This window comes from Monodelphis domestica, chromosome 3 (assembly GCF_027887165.1).
Source record: "Monodelphis domestica isolate mMonDom1 chromosome 3, mMonDom1.pri, whole genome shotgun sequence".
Taxonomy (NCBI): Eukaryota; Metazoa; Chordata; class Mammalia; order Didelphimorphia; family Didelphidae; genus Monodelphis; species Monodelphis domestica.
Genome location: NC_077229.1, coordinates 234,047,960 through 234,072,510, shown reverse-complemented (window position 1 = coordinate 234,072,510; position 24,551 = coordinate 234,047,960). Strand labels below are relative to the sequence as shown.

Here is a 24,551-nt window from a genome sequence, read left to right as displayed (position 1 = left end):
TTTAACTGACTAAATATATCCCCCCAATCCATTTGATAAATTCCTTGTCTTTGTATTATTCAAAAACATAAGAATGGATTAGATTTGCCAAGAACCTTGACATTTGTGCCTTGTAGAGGACAGAGAAATTCGTACAATGTTTTATGTCGAGTCTCCAGAAACATTCAAAATGAGAAAATAAAGTTGGGAATAAGAGAAAAAATTAAGTTGTAGTAATTGTCCTCACCTTGCTTATTTAAAAAATATGAGTAAAGCTACTTGCTACTGTATAAGCTTAGGCAAATCATTTAGTTTCTTTGACCTATGTTTTCTTTAACTATAAAATTGCTATAATCATATGTAAACTAATTACCTTATAGGGCTATTATGAAGACATGTTTTTTCATCTTTAAATGTTTTATGAATTTTATTCATTATTTTCTAGATATTACATAAAATACTAACTGAAAATTTTAGATAGTATAAAGCACTTTAAAGAAAAAAACAGTAACTAGAAGGGGAAACTGTTTTATGAAATTGTATAAAAAATAAAGATAACAAATAGATGAATTAGGAGGTGATTACTCATTTTACAATGAGATTGCAAATAGATTAAATCAGTTACAACAATTTTAAGTTAGTTTGATTTACACAAACTTTTCAAGTATATGTAGGCTGAATAAAATAAGGTACACCCTTTCAAAAAGTGTCTTACTGAAGACCTATTTATTGTAAATTGTATATATATGATGTATGAGATATATAACTAAATATATGTATATATAACAATTCCTAGTAGCATGTAATAAATGCCAAATGAATGAAATTAACAGTAAGCTTCTTAGGATTTTAAACGATGGAGATCATCATGGGATTGGCTAACTAGAGGAGATTTCATAAAGGAGTTGGGACTTAAAGAAGGACTAGCCTCCAGAGAAGTGGAAAGTCATGTTCAGAGACAAATGAATAGATCTAGCTTGTAACAATAATTTTCATAAGTGATTAATAGAACCTGAAACTTTCTTTTACATATGAAAAAACAAGTCCAGGAGAATTAGGGTGACTTGCCCAAAGGCATAGAATCAGTTAGTGTCAAAGCAGGAGTTAAAATCTAGATCTCTTGATTCCTAGCCCAATCATCTTTCTACTACCTCTTGACTTAATTATCCCTACAAAATTGTATTTGTACAGTAAAATAATCTCTAAGAGAATATTATGTACATAATATGTGGAAAGAAAATAATAACCTACTCATTTTTAAAAGAGCAACTGCTGTTTTCTGTTGGATTATTTTCTTCTTTCCAATTGCTCTGAAATAGAATATTAGACTCTTGTTTAACCTTGTTTCCTCTCTATTAAATATTGATTTTGCTTTGTTTTTAAAATCTTGATAATCTGTGCTTTCAGGGAAACAAAGATAAAACTCCTAATCTGATTACCAGAAAAATGTTTAGGGCTTCTCAGACTGAGGTCCCTTCCATAAAACCCACCTTGGCTCAGAGTCCATTATCGACTACTCTGGCATTTGACCACAAGATGGAGCTTTCAGCCAACCAGCCAAAGCCAAGTATTTTTTTAAATCTTATTAATCAGCAGCCAGACTATAAGGATAAAGGCACATATGACAGAGAGTCACAGATACCTTTTGAAGCATGTGGGCACAAAAGCAGCAACATTCAAGCTCAAGATGTAATTCCTGATTACCAAAATAAAAATGCTTCTAAAATCATACCCATTTTTAAAAGTAGACTGATGCAGATGAATAAAAATATCCCAAAGACTGTTAATCAGAAGAAAAAGCAGCATATTGGTACAGAATCAAAGTTGTTTGCCAGCAAATCTTGTGTGACCCAAGTTAATAAATTGAATTTGGGCAAATCTGAGAAAAAAAGGACTAAAAATAATAGAGCTTCAGTGCATATTGGAAATGAAAATCCAAGTAGTTTTAGATCTCTACCAGACCTACATACAAAGTCAAATTTTTGTCTTTCTAAGGGCACATCATCAAATGTGAGTTTAGGTGAATGCAAGTTCCAGTTTTCCAGTGATTCAGTATTTCAGTTGTCATGTAACAACTCAGACTTAATTAGAAATGTCACAAAAATCCAAAAGAAAGAAAATCTAGCAAGTCAGGATCCTCTACTAGTTTTGGGAAAAGGCCATGAATCACTACCAAAAAAAAGACAATTCTACATTTTTGAGTCAGACACAGAAATGGAAGATTCCCAAATACCACAACAGTCAGTAAATCCAATTAAAGAAGTAGGTTTAAATATTTGCCGATTAGTATCAAACAGATCAGCCTCTAAGTCAAAAAGGAAATTTCATCAACAATCACCAGAAGTCCAGAAATCCCTAGACATTTATCCTGGGCTATTCAACACTTCAGTTAACCAGGTAAAAAATATCTTTCAATAATTAATTTTCAGTAATTCTAGTAATTCTAATTGAAAAGAGACTCTAAGCTTTGTAAAAAAAGTAGTAGATATATATCACATCGACATTTATTCAGCTTTTAGTTGTATGTGGTGCTGTTATGAGGACATCTAGCAAATGTAGTAAAACTCTATAGCCAAAAAAACCCTTATAAACAGAAATATTCAAGCATTTACATGTGGTAATTGTGAGATAATAATGAAAGTTGGTTTGTATATCCTTTCACATCTCCAACTTAGTTACTTGATCATTCCATCTCATAGATCCAGAGGAAGTTAATAAAAAGTGAAGTTATGTGATTGTTCCCTACCTCAAATTTTTATTTATTCTGTGACTCAAGAGGAGTCTGGGCATACTCATACTGCTTTTATGGCTCTCTGATTTCACTGGAATGCACATTTATTTACATAAATGAAAATCACAACATCCCCACATCTTACCCTTTATGGCTCATCTGTATTTTCCTTCATAGAACATCTACATCATGATAAGAGACTTTTTTCCTTCACTATCTTTAAGAACCAGTATACCATGGGGCCTCTCCATCTATTGTAACTTCTTGTCACTATGTGATAACACACTTTTTTGGGTCCTATGTGTTTGTAATCTCTTTAGAATGTTTGCTATACCCAAGTTGCCAAACACACACAGTAAAAAACACATTGCATATATAGAAACTGATGAGGGCTAAATGATTTCTGAAAAAAGTACACTATTGGACACAGGGATAAAGCCAGTACTTGAGGTATGTCATGTCAATATATTTACTTTGCTGCTTTCTCTACAATTATAAATATTTTTTATTTATTTGTAAAGGAATTAAGCTATTGTTCTAACTATTTTTAGGGAAAAGGATTAAGTAAATCAAAACCTAAGAAATCCCAGATGATTCTAAATATTTAGAACATGGACTTGGAAGAACATCAAAATACCCACCAGGTAATTTAATGAAAGAAATGCAAAATACAGTAGAGCCCTGTATCTGCAGGGAATATGTTACAAGATCCACTATGGAGGGCCGAAACCTCAGATTATAAGTGAATACCTGATGACCCCATACATATGTATTCTTTCTCCTATCTTCTGCCTCACCACTTGGTGCTCTTTGGCCTCCTCTCCCAACAAACAAAATAAAACAAAACACTAAAAAAAATTTTTTTAAAGTTAAATTGAAAGCAGAAGAGAACTGTTGCAGCTGCTCTGCTAGACCTCAGATTACATTTTATAGTTAACTGAGGAGAACTGAAATGATTGGTATCACAACCTCAGATAACGGGAGCCCAACTGTATTTCCTAGTTACAAAAAAATGTTTGAAGTCTTCTAATCTGAGTATCTTAGTCTTGACACCAAAAAGGTCAATATGCATATTAATACCTTTGTTTTTTTCTTCCTAGCTACCTCTCCATAATTATGACATTTATATAATTCTTTAAAGTTTGTAAAGCCCATTATATGAATTAAGTCATTTGAGCCTTACAATAATCCTGTGAAATAGGTAATTTGTATTTCTTTTTATTTTAGGTAATCTTACTTTTCTTTTCCTTTTTAAACCCTTAACTTCCGTGTAAGAATCAATACATACTGCTTCTAAGGTGTAAGAGCCATAAGGGCTAGGTAATGGCATTGAGGTGACATGCCCAAAGTCACACATCTATAAAGTGTCTGAGAACATATTTGAACCCAGGACCTCCCCACTCCAAACCTGGCTCTCTAACCACTGAGAAACATAGTTTAGTTGCTTCCTGCCTGTCTTTCCAAACTAGATGGGATCTCCTCAGTGAAGCCTTCACAGTAATTTTCCCCATTATAATTCTTCCCTCCTTTAACCTTAAATGGCACTTAGTTGTCTTTATACTTAAAGGTACTTTAAGGTACATCTTAGAATTATATATTTACATATTTAATATATTTATATTAATTTAATTTATTTAAATTATTTAATTAATTTATATTAATAATATATTTAAGAATACTTAAAGGTACATCTTAGAATTAGAAGGGATCCCTCAGATCTTTTAGTTTAAACCCTTTATTTTCCAGAGAAGGAAACTGGGGTGAGATAAAGGTTGAGGGGATAGTACGATCTAGTGAAACTTTTTAAGGATTGGAAATACTTAGATACGTTTGAAAGTAATAGAGAGAGAATCAGTAGGTAGGGAGAGGTTGAAGTTTAGAAAGTGATAGAAGATGGCCGTAATGATTTTCTACAGAAAATATAAGAAAGGATGGAATCAAGGGCAAAAGTAGACAGTTTATCACTTATATGCATGTATTCAAAGAACCAATACTTATTAATTCTACTATGTACAATGTACTCTTAGATCCTATGAGAGAAAAAAAAATAAGACATGATCTTTGTATGCAAAGATCTAACAGTCTAATATCAATTTGGCATATATACAGATAAATTAGAATAAAAAATTATTAAGCTAAAACAATATTATGAGATCAGATGAGGGAAAGAGCATTTGTTTATATTTTTCTCAGTTCCTTTTCCTAAAAAGGGGTTTTTGTTTTGTTTTTTCCATAAATCTGTACAATTTGATTGCTTGCTTATTTAATATCCTAGTTCCAACGGAGCATGCATAGTCATAGACCAAGCCAACGTACACTGAAGGGTACAAAGGTTTTTGTTTGAAGTAGGGAACAAATATGACCACATTGTGGAATTATGTAGTTTCCAATTTTAAAACCTGATTAAAATGCTAAATATGTATAAATCTGTATATGTATTTTTTATTTTAGATAATCTTCATTATGGAATGCAATATGGAACCAAGGAAGGCATTTGTTACATTTGCTTTATCATAGGCATACTCCAAAGTCTTTCCTAGAAGCCAAAAATGGATTTGCTCATCAGTTGAACAAAACTTGGAAATAATAAAGCCATGGACAAATGATTCCATAGTTTCTTATATCCTAAGGCTATTTGGGTACCATGAAAACTTATACTAATTGCTTTTTTAAACTTATAGCAACATGTCTAAGTTAATGTTATTATTTATCGTAATGCAATATTTCAGATGTAACCCATGTAATCTTTGAGTGTTTTATACTTACTAGCATTTGTTTTATTTTATATCTACCACAGTACATAAATCAGAAGTATGGATAGCTCAATTAACAGTTTATTTTCTTACTATAATACTGTTCTTCAGGCCAGTTTTGTCTCTTTTGACAAAAATGACTTGAATTACTTTGTCAAAACTAGCATTTAGTTTATTTCTCATTTATAGAATCATTAGTGCATATTAAACTATTCATGTTGCAATGTCCTCTGTATTATCTTATTCTGAAAAATAAACAATAAGCTTACTATAAGATGTTGTCTTTTTTAAAATGTCAGGTTCTAGCCTGGCACAATGTAAGAAGACTCTAAATATGACCATAGGGATACCACTGCTCTAATAGATTTTAAGAGCTCTATCAAAATATTCTTAAAGTAATTGTTGATCTACTAATATGAGTGGACTGATGAATAAATATTTTCTTAACCTATCAAGGAATTTCTATTAATCTCTTTACTTTTATGGTAAGCTTCTAATTATAAGGTGTCTGCAGTTGCTTGCTTTGTTTCTTTTGTTCCTTCCTTCTAATTTACATCCATTTCATTTACTGAAACTAAATTCTCCATTGTCATTTGTGATTCCTTAAACACCAAATCCAATGAACTTTTGTTAATCCTTATTTTCCTCAACCTTCTATAGCACTTGACACTATCAATGACCTCTTTGAAACTTTTTCCTTCCTTAGCTTTCAATAATCTGTTTTACCACTCCTGCTTTATCTTGTTTAACAATTACTCTTCCTCTTGCCTCCTAGCTCTGGACATTTCCCAAAGTTCAGTCTTCAGTCCTCCACTCTTCTCTCTCTATACACTCTTTTACTCAGAGAACTCATACATCTTTTTGGCTTCACATCAGATCTATGCAGATGACTCCCAAATCTTTATCTTCATCCCTGATTTTCTCCCAAATTTTAGTCATAGATCTCAAAGTGTTTCTTAATTGTCCCACCATTAACTCAAATTTTATTATCTTATTATCTAAAATTGGTTTGAAATGTTGATTTCATTATTTCTGTCGATGATATCATCATTCTCCTACTTAGACAGAACTCAGATGTTTGCATTTTTATTAATTTCTTCCACCCCTTATCAGTCTCTTGTCACTACATAGTGCTAAGTATATTCCAGGCACTGTAGTAAGCTCTAGACATTCAAATAAAGGCAAAAAAAAAATGTCCTCACCCTCAAGGAGTCTACATTGTAATGGGGGCCACAACATGTAAACAACTGAATGCCTACAAGATATATACAATATAAATAGGCAGTGTTCTCAGGGAAGGCAATGGTAGTGGGAGAGAATGAGAAACATCTCTTATGGAAGTGAAGATTTAAGCTTTCTCTTCAGGGAAGCCAGGTGGTGGATATGGGAAGGGAGAGAATTCTAGTGATGGGTGAAAAGGGATGAAGTCAGGAGTGAGTAGGTGCTATAAGTAAGGGACAGAAAGAAGGTTGGTGTTGCTAGATTGTAGCATCTATGCAGAGGAAGTATAGTTTGAAAAGACTATACATGGGATGCCATTTCCCTACATTTCAGACTGTAACTATTGCTCAAAGATACTTAATTCTGTTTAGACTAAGCCCAATAGACCTTTCCCTGCATTTTCCCCTGCTTTCACTTTGCAAAGTATTGCTCATTGTTATGGGCACGGAAGGATACCATTTGGGGTTCGGGAAGGATGCCTTTTGCAAGCATGCAATGACTCCAAAATTTTGCTTAAAAACAAAAAGAGATTTATTTAATTTAGAAAGTAATGTTGAGAGTGGCCAGGAGGATAGCAAGGTAGAACAGCAAGATGGGGAGCAGTTCCCTGGGAGGACAGCATGAAAGGAAAGGCTGTTCCCCCATGGGGACAGCATGGATGGAGAGGCTGTTCCCCAGATGACATCAGTTCTGGGGATTTTATACATTCTTCACAACAGTTAGTCACTCAGGCATGAGGTGGGGGTGATCATACTGGGGTCTGACTGGGGACATAAAGATTCCTTAGTTTTAGGGGACAAACAGATGTCTGATAGGATGGAGGTGTGGTCTGAAGGTGCATCTTTCTGACCATCTAGAGGACGATCAAAGGAAGATAGTCATCTCAGGACCCTAGAGGGGTCATTGGATGTTTTAGTCTCAGAGTCAGGAAAAACAACAAGGGAGTTCCCTGACAATAGTTTGCCTGGGTTTCTGGGGTACAGTGCCCATGTCACTCATGTTATTAATTTCCCCACCAGACTCCTTCCTTTGCTCTGTCAGATATCCTGTAAGACCTAACAACTTCCTTCTCTTAAATGAAGTTTTTCCCTTAACCACTCCATTTGATTTCTCCTTTTTTTCTAAACTTCAACAGCACTTTGTTTTAACTTGTCACAACAATATTTCCAGTGGCTTGAGAAAAGGACCTGTATTCAAAGCTTCCTTGTTTCCATGGAGCTTCTTACCAACAAACTATGCATACAATGCAGATTCAGAAAATGTTTATTTAACAAACAAGTGAATGCTTTTAATCTTAAGCTTTTTAAATTAAAAAGAAGTTCAATGTAGCTATTACATTCCTTCTTTATTTCATTGTTCTGAATTTTTTTTAATAACATTTTGGGTTTTTTTCCAATATATAGGACAATTTCTATTCAAGACTAACTAAAAGTCTCTCATGCTGTCCTTGGGTATAAAATGGAAATATATTAGCTAGATAATACAGTTAGGTAAATTCAGAATTGGTTGAATAATCAGACCTAAAGAGTAATTATTAACAGGTCAATATTATCATAGAAGGTGGTTCTTATGTAGCATCTAAGAGATCTGTCTTTGAATTTGTGTTATTGAATAATGACTTGAATGAATTTGTATACATTGGACAATGATTTAGATAGAGAAAAACTTCAAAGGATTAGAACAATGAAATAAACAATTATAAAATTAAAATCAATGTATCAAATATTATATTTTGAGAGATTTATTAATGATCATTAGAAGTAACAAAATAAAAAAACCATGTGCCTATGGCTAATCTACCTGTTCAAAAAGTATGCTCCACCACAGTTGCAACTCAGGGAGTAAAGAGAGGGAGACCAGGAATCCCACCCAATATCTCTCTCTATCTACATCACCACATAACAACAGGAAGTCAGTGGGCTCCTCGGAAATGTCGTTTTTAGGGTAAGAGATTTCCAATTATACACAAATAAAATGAAGACTAGATAACAACTTGTCTAAGATATTGTAGTGGGAGGAGTCTTGCAGGATAATGATGTCTCAGATCCCTTCCACCTCTTAGGTTATATGAATAGACCAGTTTGGAGTACAGAACATGCAAAGAGGTTTGAAACTAGAATCCAGAACTTACTATCTTTATGATCATGTTAATAGTCTCTCTATTAGTCTCCTCATCTACAAAACTGAGTTATTATGAATATAATGAAATAAAAGATTAGGGCTGTGTTGTAAAACTTAAAGCATAAAATAAATGACATTTCTTATTATGAGTAGGCAATAAAATTTAAAAAAAAAACCACTCGGGCTTTGAGAGAATAGTGATGTGATCAGCTTTGTGCATGAAGAAGATGGGTCTGTAAACTATATGAAGAATGGATAAGAAGAGAAGTCCAATTAGGAAGCCATTGCAAAAATATGGATATATGGTAAATAAAGTCTTTACTAATGTGAAAATAGGTTACTGAGTTAAATGAACATTTCAAAGATAGAAATTAGTATTTCAGAGATAGATAACTGATTGGATATGAAAAGTACGGGAAAGAGAAAAGTCAAAGTTAAGTTTTCTAACATGGGTGACCATGGTTGGTACCAATGACAACAGGAAGATCAAGATGAGAACAGGTTGGGAGTTTTGTCTGTGGGTAATTTATAAATCTGAAGCTTTGGAAAGGAATGCATTTTGCAGAAATTAGATTTTTTCTCCTCAACAGTTTTTTCAAACAGGCATCAGAGGAGAAAGATCTTAGAAATAGTACAACTTTAATGTCCTTTTCTCACCTTCATCCAATTAGTAACCAAGTTCTATTGCTTTTGTCTCTACACTATTTATTTCTTGTGTTGGTTATCTCTTTCCCCCTCCAGTTGCCAATATCTGACCTCAAACCCTTATTACCTCTCATCTGTATGTAGTTTTATCTCCTAATTGGTCTTCTTATGGAAAGCAAGGAGTGGCCTTTTCATGTCACTAATCCCTTTAGTGGTCTGATAAAGCGTATGAACTCCTCAGAATAATTTTTAAATGCCCAAAATAAAATATATAGAATGACAAAGGAAACCAATTATTGAAATAGTAATCAAAAGATGTTTTAAAAAACAAGTTCATTCCTCCAAGGTTAAGAACCTCTGATTTACAGTGTCCCCCCTCTCCAATCTGTCTTATACATTGATGCTGTATTTATTTTCATAGGATATAGAAATTCAAGGAATCTCAGAGATAATCTAATACAATCTGACTCCTGTCCAGGGAAGTCCTTTTCGCTCTTTATCGAATCTTCATGAAATTCATTGTAGGGCATACCTTTGTTTATGGAGGGACTACTTCACAGCTTAGCTGGGCTGGCTCCTCATGAGGATCTTCACCTCCCCTGAATGTGGGACTCCCCAGGGCCTGTACCTCATAGGATGTGGTGTCTTGCCTGGATAGGTTAATCTGTTGCTTAAACCTGGTCATATAGGTCACATAGCTGTTGCTATGGTGCCTCACAGAGAGTGGCTGCTGTTAGAATAAGCCATTTAGCAGTTATCTTCCAGTCTCCTCAGACCTTACAATGCTCACAAGGTAACTTTCTTGGCACATTCCTCCCAAGGTACCTGATTCCTTCTACTACTACCTCTGCTACCCTTTTTGGTCATTGGTGTTACCTCTGATAGAATCTCTTCATCTCCTAAACTCATTAAATCATTTCCTACACATGTCCACCTTGGAATACTTGTTTGTCTGGTATCAAGAAAGGATATACACAGAGGACTTCTGGGTAAGCATGGCAGCAGTCTAGACATGGGACACTTCCTCTCCTCAGCACCCAACAAAATAGACTACCTCAAAAGACTATAAAAACCATTATCAGAAGAATGGAGGAACTCTACAATAGGGTGCAGCATTGAAGGTATGTGGGGTTTGGGCATCCACACTACAAGAGGGTGAAAAAGCTCCCACCCAAATGTGAGCCAATCTACCCTCTTCCACCCCACCTACGGAGCCAATGTCAGAGCCAGCACGCGCCAGAATCAGCGAGTGAGCGAGGGGCACCTCTAGGTCCTTGGGAGCTGAATAGGACTGCTGGGGACCTACCCCTGAGAGTAGTTACACCTGAAACCCCTGCCCATCTAACTCAGATTTCTTACCAAAAAGGGAAGGAAAAACCACCGCAGTGATGGCTCATTGTGCCCAGGACCAACAAACACCCTCCAAGAAAAACAGGAAGAAGGCATTGACCCTGGAAAATTTTTATGGAGAGAAAACCCAGGCTACAGAGGAAATAGAGGAGGAAACTCAAACAAAGTCAAAACTTTCACAAAAAATGGAAATCGTCCACAAGCTCTGGAAGAATTTAATTTGGAGCTATAGAAAAGATGGAAGACTTCTGGCAAGAAAAGTGGGAAATAATTCAAAGAGAAAACAACAGTCTAAAGGACAAGAACTCCCAATTGGAGAAACAGCTGGAAGCCACAAAAAGCAGGATAGACCAAACTGAAAGGGGAAACCAGTCTTTAAAGCTCAAAATTAGGCAACTGGAAGACAATGATCTTGCAAAACAGCAAGACTTAATGAAGCAAAGTCAAAAGCAAAGTTTTTGCCCGAGGCAAAAAGCCTTGATCATTAGATCCATACACAGAGAGCCAGCCCTCCTCACTCAGATTTCTGACTGGAAAGAGAAGGAAAAACCATAGAGATGGCAAACAGTGCCCAGGAACAACTTCCCAACACCAAGAAAAGCAAGAAGAAGGGGTTGACTTTGGATGGTTTTTACAGAGGAAAAATACAGACTACAGAGGAAATAGCAGAAGAGGAAACACAAATAAATGTTCCAAAACCTTCCAAAAGAAAGGGAAATTGTCCACAAGCTCTTGAAGAATTTAAATTGGAGGTTATTAAAAAGATGGAGGCCTTCTGGCAGGAAAAATGGGAAATAATTCAAAGAGAATACAATAATCTGAGGGACAAGAACTCCCAATTGGAGAAACAGCTGGAAGCCTCAAAAAGCAGGATAGACCAAACTAAAAAGGAAAACCAGTCTTTAAAGACCAGAATTAGGCAACTGGGAGACAATGATCTTGCAAAACAGCAAGAATTAATAAAGCAAAGTCAAAAGACTGACAAAATAAAAGAAAACATAAAATGTCTCACTGACAAGGTGACAGATCAGGAAAACAGAGGAAGGAGAGACAATTTGAGAATCATTGGTCTACATGAAAAGCCAGAAATAAACAGAAATCTTAGCATCATAATACACGAAACCATCCAAGAAAACTACCCTGATGTTCTTTAACAAGGGGGAAAATAGACATTGAAAGAGTTCATAGACCACCCTCTACACTAAATCCCCAAAAGACAACTCCCAGGAATGTAATTGCCAAATTCCAGAGCTTTCAAGCTAAGGAGAAAATTCTACAAGAAGCCAAAAAGAGACAATTCAAAAACCAAGGAGCACCAATCAGGATCACACAAGACCTGGCAGCTTCTATGATAAAGGACCAAGGCCTGGAACATGATATTCAGAAAGGCAAGAGAACTGGGTCTTCAACCAAGAAATATCTATCCATCAAAACTGACTATATAGTTCCGGAGGAAAGTATGGGCATTCAACAAAATAGAAGATTTCCCAGTATTTGTAAAGAAAAGACCAGAATTGGAACTTCTGGGTAATCATGGCTGCAATCTAGACGCCACACTCTTCCTCTCCCCGGCACCGAACGAAATAGACTACATCAAAGGAGCATAAAAATCACCTTTGGAGGAACAGAAGGACACCCCAGTACTCCTAGTACTCCACAGAGGCAAAGGTACGTGGGGCTTGAACATTTCCACACTATAACAAGAAGGAGGAAAAGCTTGTACAGAAAAGTGAACTGAGCTGCCCTTCCCCCACCCCACCTCCCCCACCAAACCAGAGTGAGCGACCTGAATGCTCACCGGGACAGCGAGTGAGTGGGGAAAGTCTCTGTCTGGGGGGGGGGGGCACTCCAGGGTCCTTGGGATCTGGGGACTGCCAAGAAAAAACGTCTCAGGGCAGTTTCACTGGAGAATCCAGCGCTGATTACGGGGGTCAGCAGAGCTGTACTTGGGGTGCCTGCGCTGGACATCTCTGCAGAACTAAACACCACGGGCGGTCCACGCCCTGATTATCTGGGCGGAGCTGAACACCTGGGCAGTGTGGCTGTGATCAGGGACCCAGCGCTCTAAGAAATCTCAGAGGCTGGGAAGAACTAGTCTGAAGCAACCTAAATTCACAGAAAAACCGCCCATATAACCCAGACCCCAGACCAAAAAGGAAAAGGGAATAAAACCACCAAAGGGATGGCTCACATGGCCCAAAATCAAGCCTCCAGGAAGAAAGGGAAAAAAGTGACTATTGAAAACTTTTATGGTGGAAGTACCCAAGGGAAAGAGGAGAATGAGGAGGAAATCCAAAAAAAAAAAATCAGAACATGCCTCCCAAAATGGAAACTATCAACAAGCTCTGGAAGATCTCAAACTGGAGCTTATCCAAAAGATGGAAACCTGGAAAGAAAAATGGGAGAAAGAGATCAGCAGTCTGACAGATAAGACTGCTCAATTGGAAAAAGAACTCGAAGCATCCAATAAAAGGGCAGACAAGGCTGAAGAGCAAAACCAGTCCCTAATGACCAGAATTAAGCAACTCGAAGAAAGCGAGATGATAAAACAGCAAGAATCAATAAAGCAAACCCAAAAAATTAATGAATTAGAAGAAAACATAAAATATCTCACTGAGAAGGTCACAGATCTCGAAAACAGAGGGAGAAGAGAAAACCTCCGAATTATCGGTCTCCCAGAAAAACCAGAGATAAACAATAAATTCGATATTATTCTACAGGAGATTATAAAAGAAAATTGCCATCACGTTCTGGAGCAAGGGGGCAAAATAGAAATAGAAAGGATTCATAGAACACCTTCTATACTAAATCCCCAAAAGACAACCCCTGGGAATGTAATTGCCAAATTCAAGAGCTTCCAAGAAAAGGAGATAATCCTACAAGAAGCCAAGAAGAGGAGCTTCAGATATAAGGGGGCTCCCATAAGGATCACACACAACTTAGCGGCTAACACACTAAGAGACCGCAAAGCATGGAACACGATATTTAGAAAGGCAAGAGAGCTGGGTCTCCAACCAAGAATCAACTACCCAGCAAAACTGACTATATACTTCCAGGGGAAAGTATGGGCATTCAACAAAATAGAAGATTTCCAAGCATTTGCTAAGAAAAGACCAGAGCTCTGTGGAAAGTTCGATATCCAAGCACAGAAAGCAAGAGAAACATGAAAAGGTAAATATGAAAGAAAGGGAAAAGGAGATAAATCTTATCTTTTTCTTTAAGTCAACTCTCTTCTATAAGGACTACATTTACATCAAATTATATATATTAATATGTGGGGAAAATGTTTTGTGTAACTCTCATAAATTATAGCATCATAAGAGTAGTTAGAAGAAACATGCATAGGGAAAGATTGGGGCATTAAGAAGATTTGGGGAAAGTGGGGGCAAAGAAAGGAAAAGGGAGGGAGGAACCATCGATAATACTAAGATTAACTTCAAGAAATGGGGGGGGGATTTAATATAATAATCTTTCCCATATAAAGATACACATGGGAAGGGGAGGGGAAGAACTCTCATATGAGAAGGAGAGGAAGAGAGCATGAAGTGGAATTACTTAAATCTTACTCTCAGTGAAATCAAATTTGAGAGGGAAGAACATCTAGATCCAGTGGGATCCTGAATTCAATCTTATCCATTAGGGCAAGAAAGAAAGGAAAATTAAGGAGGGGGAGGAAGGAGGGAGTATAAAAAGGGAGGGAAGGAGAGGGGGAAGGGAAAGGGAGCATAAAAATGGAGGGGCTAGAAAGGGAAGCATCTCAAGGGAGGGGACTAGGGGGACTGACCTAAAGTAAATCACTGGTTCAAAAGGAGAAAGCTAAAGAAGAAAGGTCAGAACTAGGGGAAGATATCAAAATGCCAGCAAATCCACAAATGACAATCATAACTTTGAAAGTGAATGGGATGAACTCACCCATAAAACGTAGACAAATAGCAGATTGGATTAGAACCCAAAACCCTACCATATGTTGTCTTCAAGAAACACATATGAGACGGGTTGACACTCACAAGGTTAGAATTAAAGGTTGGAGTAAGACCTTTTGGTCCTCAACTGATAGAAAGAAGGCAGGAGTTGTAATCGTGATATCTGACAAAGCCAAAGTACAAATAGACCTGATCAAAAGGGATAGGGAAGGTAAATATATTCTGTTAAAAGGGAGTATAGACAATGAGGAAATATCACTAATCAACATGTATGCACCAAATGGTATAGCATCCAAATTTTTAATAGAGAAACTAGGAGAATTGAAGGAGGAAATACACAGTAAAACCATATTAGTGGGAGACTTGAACCAACCACTATCAAATTTAGATAAATCAAACCAAAAAATAAACAAGAAAGAGGTAAAAGAGGTGAATGAAATCTTAGAAAAATTACAGTTAATAGACATATGGAGAAAAATAAATAGGGACAAAAAAGAATACACCTTCTTTTCAGCACCACATGGCACATTCACAAAAATAGATCATACACTAGGTCATAGAAACATGGTACTCAAATGCAGAAAAGCAGAAATAATAACTGCAGCCTTTTCAGATCACAAGGCAATAAAAATATTGATTGGCAAGGGTACATGGAGACCCAAATCAAAAATTAATTGGAAATTAAATAACATGATACTCTAAAATCGGATAGTTAGAGAAGAAATCATAGAAACAATTAACAATTTCTTTGAAGAAAATGACAATGGCGAAACATCCTTTCAAACCTTATGGGATGCAGCCAAGGCAGTACTTAGAGGAAAATTCATATCCCTGAGTGCATATATTAACAAATTAGGGAGGACAGAGATCAAGGAATTGGAAATGCAAATCAAAAAACTTGAGAATGAACAAATTAAAACCCCCCAGAAGAAAACCATACTAGAGATCCTAAAAATTAAGGGAGAAATTAATAAAATCAAAAGTGACAGAACTATTGAGCTAATAAACAAGACTAGAAGCTGGTACTTTGAAAAAACAGACAAAATAGACAAAGTACTGGTTAATCTAATTTAAAAAAGGAAAGAAGAAAGGCAAATTAATAGCATAAAGGATGAAAAGGGGGATCTCACCTCCAATGAAGAGGAAATTAAGGCAATCATTAAAAACTACTTTGCCCAACTATATGGCAATAAATATACCAACCTAGGTGATATGGATGAGTATTTACAAAAATATAAATTGCCTAGACTAACAGAAGAAGAAATAGTTTTCTTAAATAATCCCATATCAGAAAAAGAAATCCAACAGGCTATCAAAGAACTTCCTAAGAAAAAATCCCCAGGGCCTGACGGATTCACCAGTGAATTCTATCAAACATTCAGAGAACAATTAATCCCAATACTATACAAACTATTTGACATAATAAGCAAAGAGGGAGTTCTACCAAACTCCTTTTATGACACAAGCATGGTACTGATTCCAAAACCAGGCAGGCCAAAAACAGAGAAAGAAAATTATAGACCAATCTCCCTAATGAATATAAATGCAAAAATCTTAAATAGGATACTAGCAAAAAGACTCCAGCAAGTGATCAGAAGGGTCATCCACCATGATCAAGTAGGATTTATACCAGGGATGCAGGGCTGGTTCAACATTAGGAAAACTATCCACATAATTGACCACATCAACAAGCAAACCAACAAGAACCACATGATTATCTCAATAGATGCAGAAAAAGCCTTTGATAAAATACAACACCCATTCCTACTAAAAACACTAGAAAGCATATAGGAATAGAAGGGTCATTCCTAAAAATAATAAACAGTATATATCTAAAACCATCAACTAATATCATCTGCAATGGGGATAAACTATATCCATTCCCATTAAGATCAGGAGGGAAACAAGGATGCCCATTATCACCTCTATTATTTGATATTGTATTAGAAACACTAGCAGTAGCAATTAGAGAAGAAAAAGAAATTGAAGACATTAAAATAGGCAAGGAGGAGACCAAATTATCGCTCTTTGCAGATGACATGATGGTCTACTTAAAGAATCCTAGAGATTCAACCAAAAAGCTAATTGAAATAATCAACAACTTTAGCAAAGTTGCAGGATACAAAATAAACCCACATAAGTCATCAGCATTTCTAAAGAGAAATCCCATTCAAAATTACCTTAGACAAAATAAAATACTTAGGAATCTATCTCCCGAGACAAACACAGGAACTATATGAACGCAACTACAAAACACTTTCCACACAACTAAAACTAGACTTGAACAATTGGAAGAACATTAACTGCTCATGGGCGGGACGAGCCAATATAACAAAAATGACCATCCTACCCAAACTCATCTATCTATTTAGTGCCATACCCATGGAACTTCCAAAAATTTTTTTACTGATTTAGAAAAAACCATAACAAAGTTCATTGGGAAGAACAAAAGATCAAGGATATCCAGGGAAATAATGAAAAAAATTGAAAGGAAGTGGGTTTGCAGTCCCAGATCTCAGACTATATTACAAAGCAGCGGTCATCAAAACAATTTGGTACTGGCTAAGAGACAGAAAGAAGGATCAGTGGAATAGACTGGGGACAAGCAACCTCAGCAAGACAGTATATGACAAACCCAAAGATCCCAGCTTTTGGGACAAAAATCCACTATTTCATAAAAACTGCTGGGAAAATTGGAGAACAGTGTGGGAAAGATTAGGCTTAGATCAACACCTCACACCCTACACCAAGATAAATTCAAAATGGGTGAATGACTTGAACACAAAGAAGGAAACTATAAGAAAATTAGGCAAACACAGAATAGTATACATGTCAGACCTTTGGGAAGGGAAATACTTCAAAACCAAGGAAGACTTAGAAAGAGTTACAAAATGCAAAATAAATAATCTGGATTACATCAAATTGAAAAGTTTTTGTACAAACAAAACCAATGTAACTAAAATCAGAAGGGTAGCAACAAATTGGGAAACAATCTTCATAAAAACCTCTGACAAAGGTTTAATTACTCAAATTTATAAAGAACTAAATCAATTGTACAAAAAATCAAGCCATTCTCCAATTGACAAATGGGCAAGGGACATGAACAGGCAATTCTCAGCCAAACAAATCAAAACTATTAATAAGCACATGAAAAAGTGCTGTACATCTCTTATAATCAGAGAGATGCAAATCAAAACAACTCTGAGGTATCACCTCACACCTAGCAGATTGGCTAACATGACAGCTATGCAAAGTAATGAATGCTGGAGGGGATGTGGCAAAGTGGGGACATTAATTCATTGCTGGTGGAGTTGTGAATTGATCCTACCATTCTGGAGGGCAATTTAGAACTATGCCCAAAGGGCGATAAAAGAATTTCTGCCCTTTGATCCAGCCATAGCACTGCTGGGTCTGTATCCCAAAGAGATAATGGACAAAAAGACTTGTACAAAAATATTCATAGCTGCGCTCTTTGTGGTGGCCAAAAATTGGAAAATGAGGGGATGCCCTTCAATTGGAGAATGACTGAACAAATTGTGGTATATGTTGGTGATGGAATACTATTGTGCTAAAAGGAATAATAAAGTAGAGGAATTCCATGGAGACTGGAACAACCTCCAGGAAGTGATGCAGAGCGAGAGGAGCAGAACCAAAAAAACATTGTACACAGAGACTGATACATTGTGGTATAATCGAAGGTGATGGACTTCTCCATCAGTATCAATGCAATGTCCCTGAACAATCTGCAGGGATCTAAAAAATACTACCCACAAGCAGAGGATAAACTGTGGGAGTAAAAACACCGATGAAAAGCAACTGCTTGACTACAGGGTTGGAGGGGATAAGACTGAGGAGAGACTCTAAATGAACACTATAATGCAAATTCCAACAACAGGGAAATGGGTTTGAGTCAAGAACACATGTGATAACCAGTGGAATCATGCGTAGGCTATGGGAGAGGGAAAGGAGGGGGGGGGAGGGGAGGAAAAGAAAATGATCTTTGTTTCCAGTGAATAATGTATGAAAACGACCAAATAAAATAATGTTTAAAAAATTAAAAAAAAATAATGATGGTGAAAATGGGCATCCTTGCTTCACTGCTGATTTTATTGGGAAGTCTTCTAGTTTGGCCCCATTGCAGATGATACCTGCTGATGGTTTTAAATAAATACCATTTATTATAAGGCCAAAAAAAAAAAAGAAAAGACCAGAATTAAATGGAAAGTTTGATATCCAAATACAAAGATCAATAGAAACATCATGAAAAGGTAAATATGAAAGAGAGAGAAAAGGAGAACATTTTTTAAAATTCAAACTCTCTTCTTTAAGGGCTACAATTAGATAAAATTATATATTAATATATGGGGAAATGTTATTTGTAACTCTCAAAAATTGTATTCATTATTATTATTATACTAATTAGAAGAATCACTCACAGGAAAAGATTGGGGCATTAAGGGCTATAAGATGATAAGCCAAAAAAAAAAGAAAAAGAAAAAGGGTGGGGGGGAATCAATGATGGTACTAAGAGATAATTGAAAAAATAGAAATAAAATAAATAGAATAATCTTTTTCACACAAAGATACACATGGGAAGGGGAGGGGAAGAATACTCTCATAAGAAGGAGACGAAGAAAGTGCTAATAGATAATACTTAAACCTTACTCTCAGTGAAATCAACTCTGAGAGGGAAGAGCATCTAGATCCATTGGGATCTTGAATTCTATCATATCCTACAGGGTAAGGGAGAAGGGAAAACTAAGGGGGGGTAGGGAAGAGGAAGTACAAAAATGGAGGGAAGGAGAGGGGGGAGGGAACTTAACAGACCCTAAAAAAAACAAAAACAAGAAGGGAACAAAAAGGGAGGGACCAGAAAGGGAAGCATATCAATGGAGAGGATTAGGGGGATTGGTTAAAAGTAAACCACTGGTTTAAAAGGATGTAGCAAAAGAAGAAAGGATAGAAAGAAAAGAGAGGATATCAAAATGCTAGGGAATTCACAAGTGACAATCATAACTTTGAACGTGAATGGGATGAACTCACACATAAAACGTAGATGAATAAGAGAGTGGATTACAATCCAAAACCCTACCATATGTTGTCCACAAGAAAAACACCTGAGGTGGGTAGATACTCAGAAGGTCAGAATTAAAGGTTTGAGCAAGACCTATTGGAACTCAACTGATAGAAAAAAGGCAGTAGTTGCAATCATGATATCTGATAAAGCCAAAGTAAAAATAGACCTGATTAAAAGGGATAGGGAAGGTAAATACATGCTGATAAAAGGGAGTATAGACAATGAGGAAATATCACTAATCAACATGTATGCACCAAATGGTATAGCACCCAAATTTCTAATGGAGAAACTAGTAGAATTAAAGGAGGAAATAGATAGGAAAACTATACTAGTGGGAAACCTGAACATATCACTATCAAATTTAGATAAATCAAACCAAAAAATAAACAAGAAAGAGGTAAAAGAGGTGAATGAAATCTTAGAAAAATTAGAGTTAATAGATATATGGAGAAAAATAAATAGGGACAAAAAGGAATACACCTTCTTTTCAGCAGCACATGGTACATTCACAAAGACTGACCATATACTAGGTCATAAAAACATGGCATACAAATGCAGAAAAGCAGAAATAATAAATGCAACCTTTTCAGATCACAATGCAATGAAAATAATGATTAGTAAGGGTACATGTAGAACCAAATCAAAAATTAATTAGAAATTAAATAATGATTCTCCAAAATCAGTTAAAGAAAAATCATAGAAACAATTAATAATTTCATTGAAGAAAATGACAATGATGAGACATCCTTTCAAACTTTATGGGATGCAGCCAAAGCAGTACTTAGGGGAAAATTTGTATCCTTGATTCATATATTAACAAATTAGGGGGGGCAAAGGTCAATGAACTGGACATGCAAATCAAAAAACCTTGAAAGCGAACAAATTAACCCCCCCCAGAAGAAAACCAAATTAGAGATCCTAAAAATTAAGGGAGAAATTAATAAAATTGAAAGTGATAGGACTATTGATCTAATAAATAAAACTAGAAGCTGGCATTTTGAGAAAACAAACAAAATAGACAAAGTACTGGTCAAAAAAAGTACTGGTAAAAAAAGGAAAGGAGAAACCCAAATTAACAGTATCATAGACAAAAAGGGAGACATCACCTCTAATGAAGAGGAAATTAAGGCAATCATTAAAAACTATTTTGCCCAATTATATGGCAATAAATATGCCAATCTAGGTGATATGGACGAATATTTACAAAAATATAAATTTCCTAGATTAACAGAAGAAAGAAATAGAATTCTTAAATAATCCCATATCAGAAAAAGAAATCGAACAGGCCATCAAAGAACTCCCTAAGAAAAAAATCCCCAGGGCCTGATGGCTTCATAAGTGAATTCTACCAAACATTCAAAGAACAGCTAATCCCAATACTATACAAACTATTTGACATAATAAGCAAAGAGGGAGTTCTACCAAATTCCTCTTATGACACAAATATGGTACTGATTCCAAAGCCAGGCAGGTCAAAAACAGAGAAAGAAAACTACAGACCAATTGCCTTAATGAACATAGATGCAAAAATCTTAAATAGGATACTAGCAAAAAGACTCCAGCAAGTGATCAGGAGGGTTATTCACTATGATTAGGTAGGATTTATACCATGAATGCAAGGATGGTTCAATATCAGGAAAACCATCCACATAATTGACCATATTAACAAGCAAACCAACAAAAATCACGTGATTATCTCAATAGACGCAGAAAAAGCCTTTGACAAAATACAACACACATTCCTATTAAAAACACTATAAAGTATAGGAATAGAAGGGTCTTTTAAAAAAATAATAATCAGCATATATTTAAAAGTATCAGCCAACATCATCTGCAATGGGGATAAATGAGATGTATTCCCAATAAAATCAGGAGTGAAACAAGGATGCCCATTATCATCTCTATTATTTAACACTGTACTAGAAACACGAGCAGTAGCAATTAGAGAAGAAAAAGAAATTGAAGGTATTAAAATTGGCAATGATGAGACCAAGCTATCACACTTTGCGGATGATATGATGGTCTACTTAAAGAATCCTAGAGAATCAACTAAAAAGCCAGTGGAAATAATCAACAACTTTAGCAAATTTGCAGGATACAAAATAAACCCACATAAGTCATCAGCATTTCTATATATCTCCAACACATCTCAGCAGCAGGAATTAGAAAGAGAAATCCCATTCAAAATCACCTTAAACAATATAAAATACTTAGGAATCTATCTGCCAAGACAAACACAGGAACTATATGAACACAACTACAAAACATTTTCCACACTACTAAAACTAGATCTGAGCAATTGGAAAAACGTTAACTGCTCATGGGTAGGACAAGCTAACATAATAAAAATGACCATCCCACCCAAACTATGGGAAGGGTTGGGGGAGGGGAGGGAGGAATAGAAAATGATTTTTGTGACTTCCGGTTAAGATGGCGGCTTAGAGAAAGCTGAAGTTCAGATCTCCGGAAAACCCTTCCCGACCGATCTCAAACTAGAAGCTCCTAAGGCGCCGAAATTCAAAACGATCAACAGCACAGACCCTGGGAACCCTCCTCCTGGACCTGGACCCGGTTCAAAAGGTACGGCTCCCCTTAAAAGCCAGAACCCGAGATCCCTCGGACCTCAGGGGTAGGAGCGCAGAGTCCAAGGCTCCCGGAAGCCGCAGCCGCACCGGGCTCAGAGAGCAGGGTCTGAGGAACAACAACCCTCAGGGTCTTCTACCCAAGTCCCAGTCCGGGTGAAAGTTACTGCCTGGGGCTTCCGCTGCAAGGAGCCGGTCGGTCAAAGAGCCGGTCGGTCCGGGTGAAAGTTACTGCCTGGGGCCTCCGCTGCAGAGAGCTGGTCAAAACAACAGCAACCCTCAGGGCCGGCAAGACAGCCTCACGGGCTGGATCCTGCTATCCAAGTCTCAGTGAAAGTCTGTGCTCTCGGAGCTTGGGGAAGCGGCAGCCCATCCCCCCGCAGGCCGAGGAAACAGCCTCACGGCCAGGGATTCTGAAGGCAACTTCTGGAAATCGAGCCAGGGGGAGAGTGTGGCCTCGTGGTCCGACCCTTCCATTCCAGTTCCAGTGAGGCATATTCAGTTTAACCCAGGGAAAGTCATAGAACCATCTGCCCAGGACTAAAGCCTCTGATCACCAGACAAAGACAAGAAAAGCCAATCCTCCACGTTCAGAGATGACAAACTCCACAGAAGCACAGAAGCCCCAAAATACCAAGAAAAATAAGAAGAAAGGGGCGACTCTGGACACATTCTATGGAGCCAAAATACAAAATACAGAGCAGATAGAAGAAGATATACAAGAAAATTCTCCAAAATCTTCCAAAGGAAATAGAAACTCTCCACAAACCCATGAAGAATTTGAATCAGAAAGGACCAAAAAGATGGAAGCCCTCTGGGAGGAAAAGTGGGAAATGATGCAAAAGAAATTCACGCATCTACAAAACCAGTTTGACCAAACTGTAAAAGAAAACCAGGCTTTAAAGCAAGAACTAATAAAGCAAAGCCAAAACACCAAGAAATTAGAAGAGAACATAAAATATCTCACCGACAAGGTGATAGATCTGGAAAACAGGGGGAGAAGAGAAAATTTAAGAATAATTGGACTCCCAGAAAAGCCAGAAATAAACACCAAACTGGACATGGTGATACAAGATATAATCAAAGAAAATTGCCCAGAGATTCTAGAACAAGGGGGCAATACAGCCACTGACAGAGCTCACAGAACACCTTCTACACCAAACCCCCAAAAGACAACTCCCAGGAATGTAATTGCCAAATTCCAAAGCTATCAAACAAAAGAAAAAATCCTACAGGAAGCCAGAAAAAGACAATTTAGATATAAAGGAATGCCAATCAGGGTCACACAAGACCTTGCAAGTTCTACGCTGAATGATCGTAAGGCATGGAACATGATCTTCAGAAAGGCAAGAGAGCTGGGTCTCCAACCAAGAATCAGCTACCCAGCAAAACTGACTATATACTTCCAAGGGAAAGTATGGGCATTCAACAAAATAGAAGACTTCCAACTTTTTGCAAAGAAAAGACCAGAGCTCTGTGGAAAGTTTGATACCGAAAATCAAAGAGCAAGGAATACCTGAAAAGGTAAATATTAAGGAAAGGGGAAAAATGTTATCTTCTTTTACTCAAACTCTCTTCTATAAGGACTACATTTATATCAATCTATGTATACTAACATGTGGGGAAAATGTAATGTATAAATAGGGGGTAAAGAAAGACCAAATAGAATAATGGTTCTCACACAAAGATTCACAGGGGAAGGGGAGGGGAAGAAAACTCCTATAAGAAGGAGAGGAAGAGAGGGGGGAGGGGGTTTACTTAAACCTCAATCTCAGGGAAATCAACTCTGAGAGGGAAAAACATCCAGATCCATTGGGATCTTGAATTCTATCTTACCCAACAAGGGTAAGGAGAAGGGAAAACCAAGGGGGGGAGGGGGAGAGGGAGAACAAAAAGGGAGGGAAAGAGAGGGGGGAGGGGGAGGGAACAAAAAGGGAGGGACTAAAAAGGGAAACATCAAGGGAGGGGACAAGGGGGACTGATTCAAAGTAAATCACTGGACTAAAAGGTAGAGCCGAAGAAGAAAAGGTTAGAATTAGGGAAGGCAATCAAAATGCCAGGGAGTCCACAAATGACAATCATAACTTTGAACGTGAATGGGATGAACTCACCCATAAAACGTAGACGAATAGCTGAATGGATTAGAATCCAAAACCCTACCATATGTTG

The 24,551-nt window shown here is 36.8% G+C and overlaps 1 protein-coding gene across 1 annotated transcript in view; it reads left to right on the top strand.

The window, feature by feature from the left end:
- C3H18orf63 (chromosome 3 C18orf63 homolog) overlaps positions 1–5,910 on the top strand; it is a 57,463-nt gene extending 51,553 nt beyond the window's left edge. Inside the window, exons 12-14 of the mRNA XM_056823580.1 lie at positions 1,387–2,376; positions 3,262–3,354; positions 5,162–5,910. Coding sequence (XP_056679558.1) covers positions 1,387–2,376; positions 3,262–3,318 — 1,047 coding nt within the window. The 3' untranslated portion in view covers positions 3,319–3,354; positions 5,162–5,910. The remainder of the gene's footprint in view (positions 1–1,386; positions 2,377–3,261; positions 3,355–5,161) is intronic.
- The last annotated feature ends 18,641 nt before the right edge of the window (positions 5,911–24,551 follow it).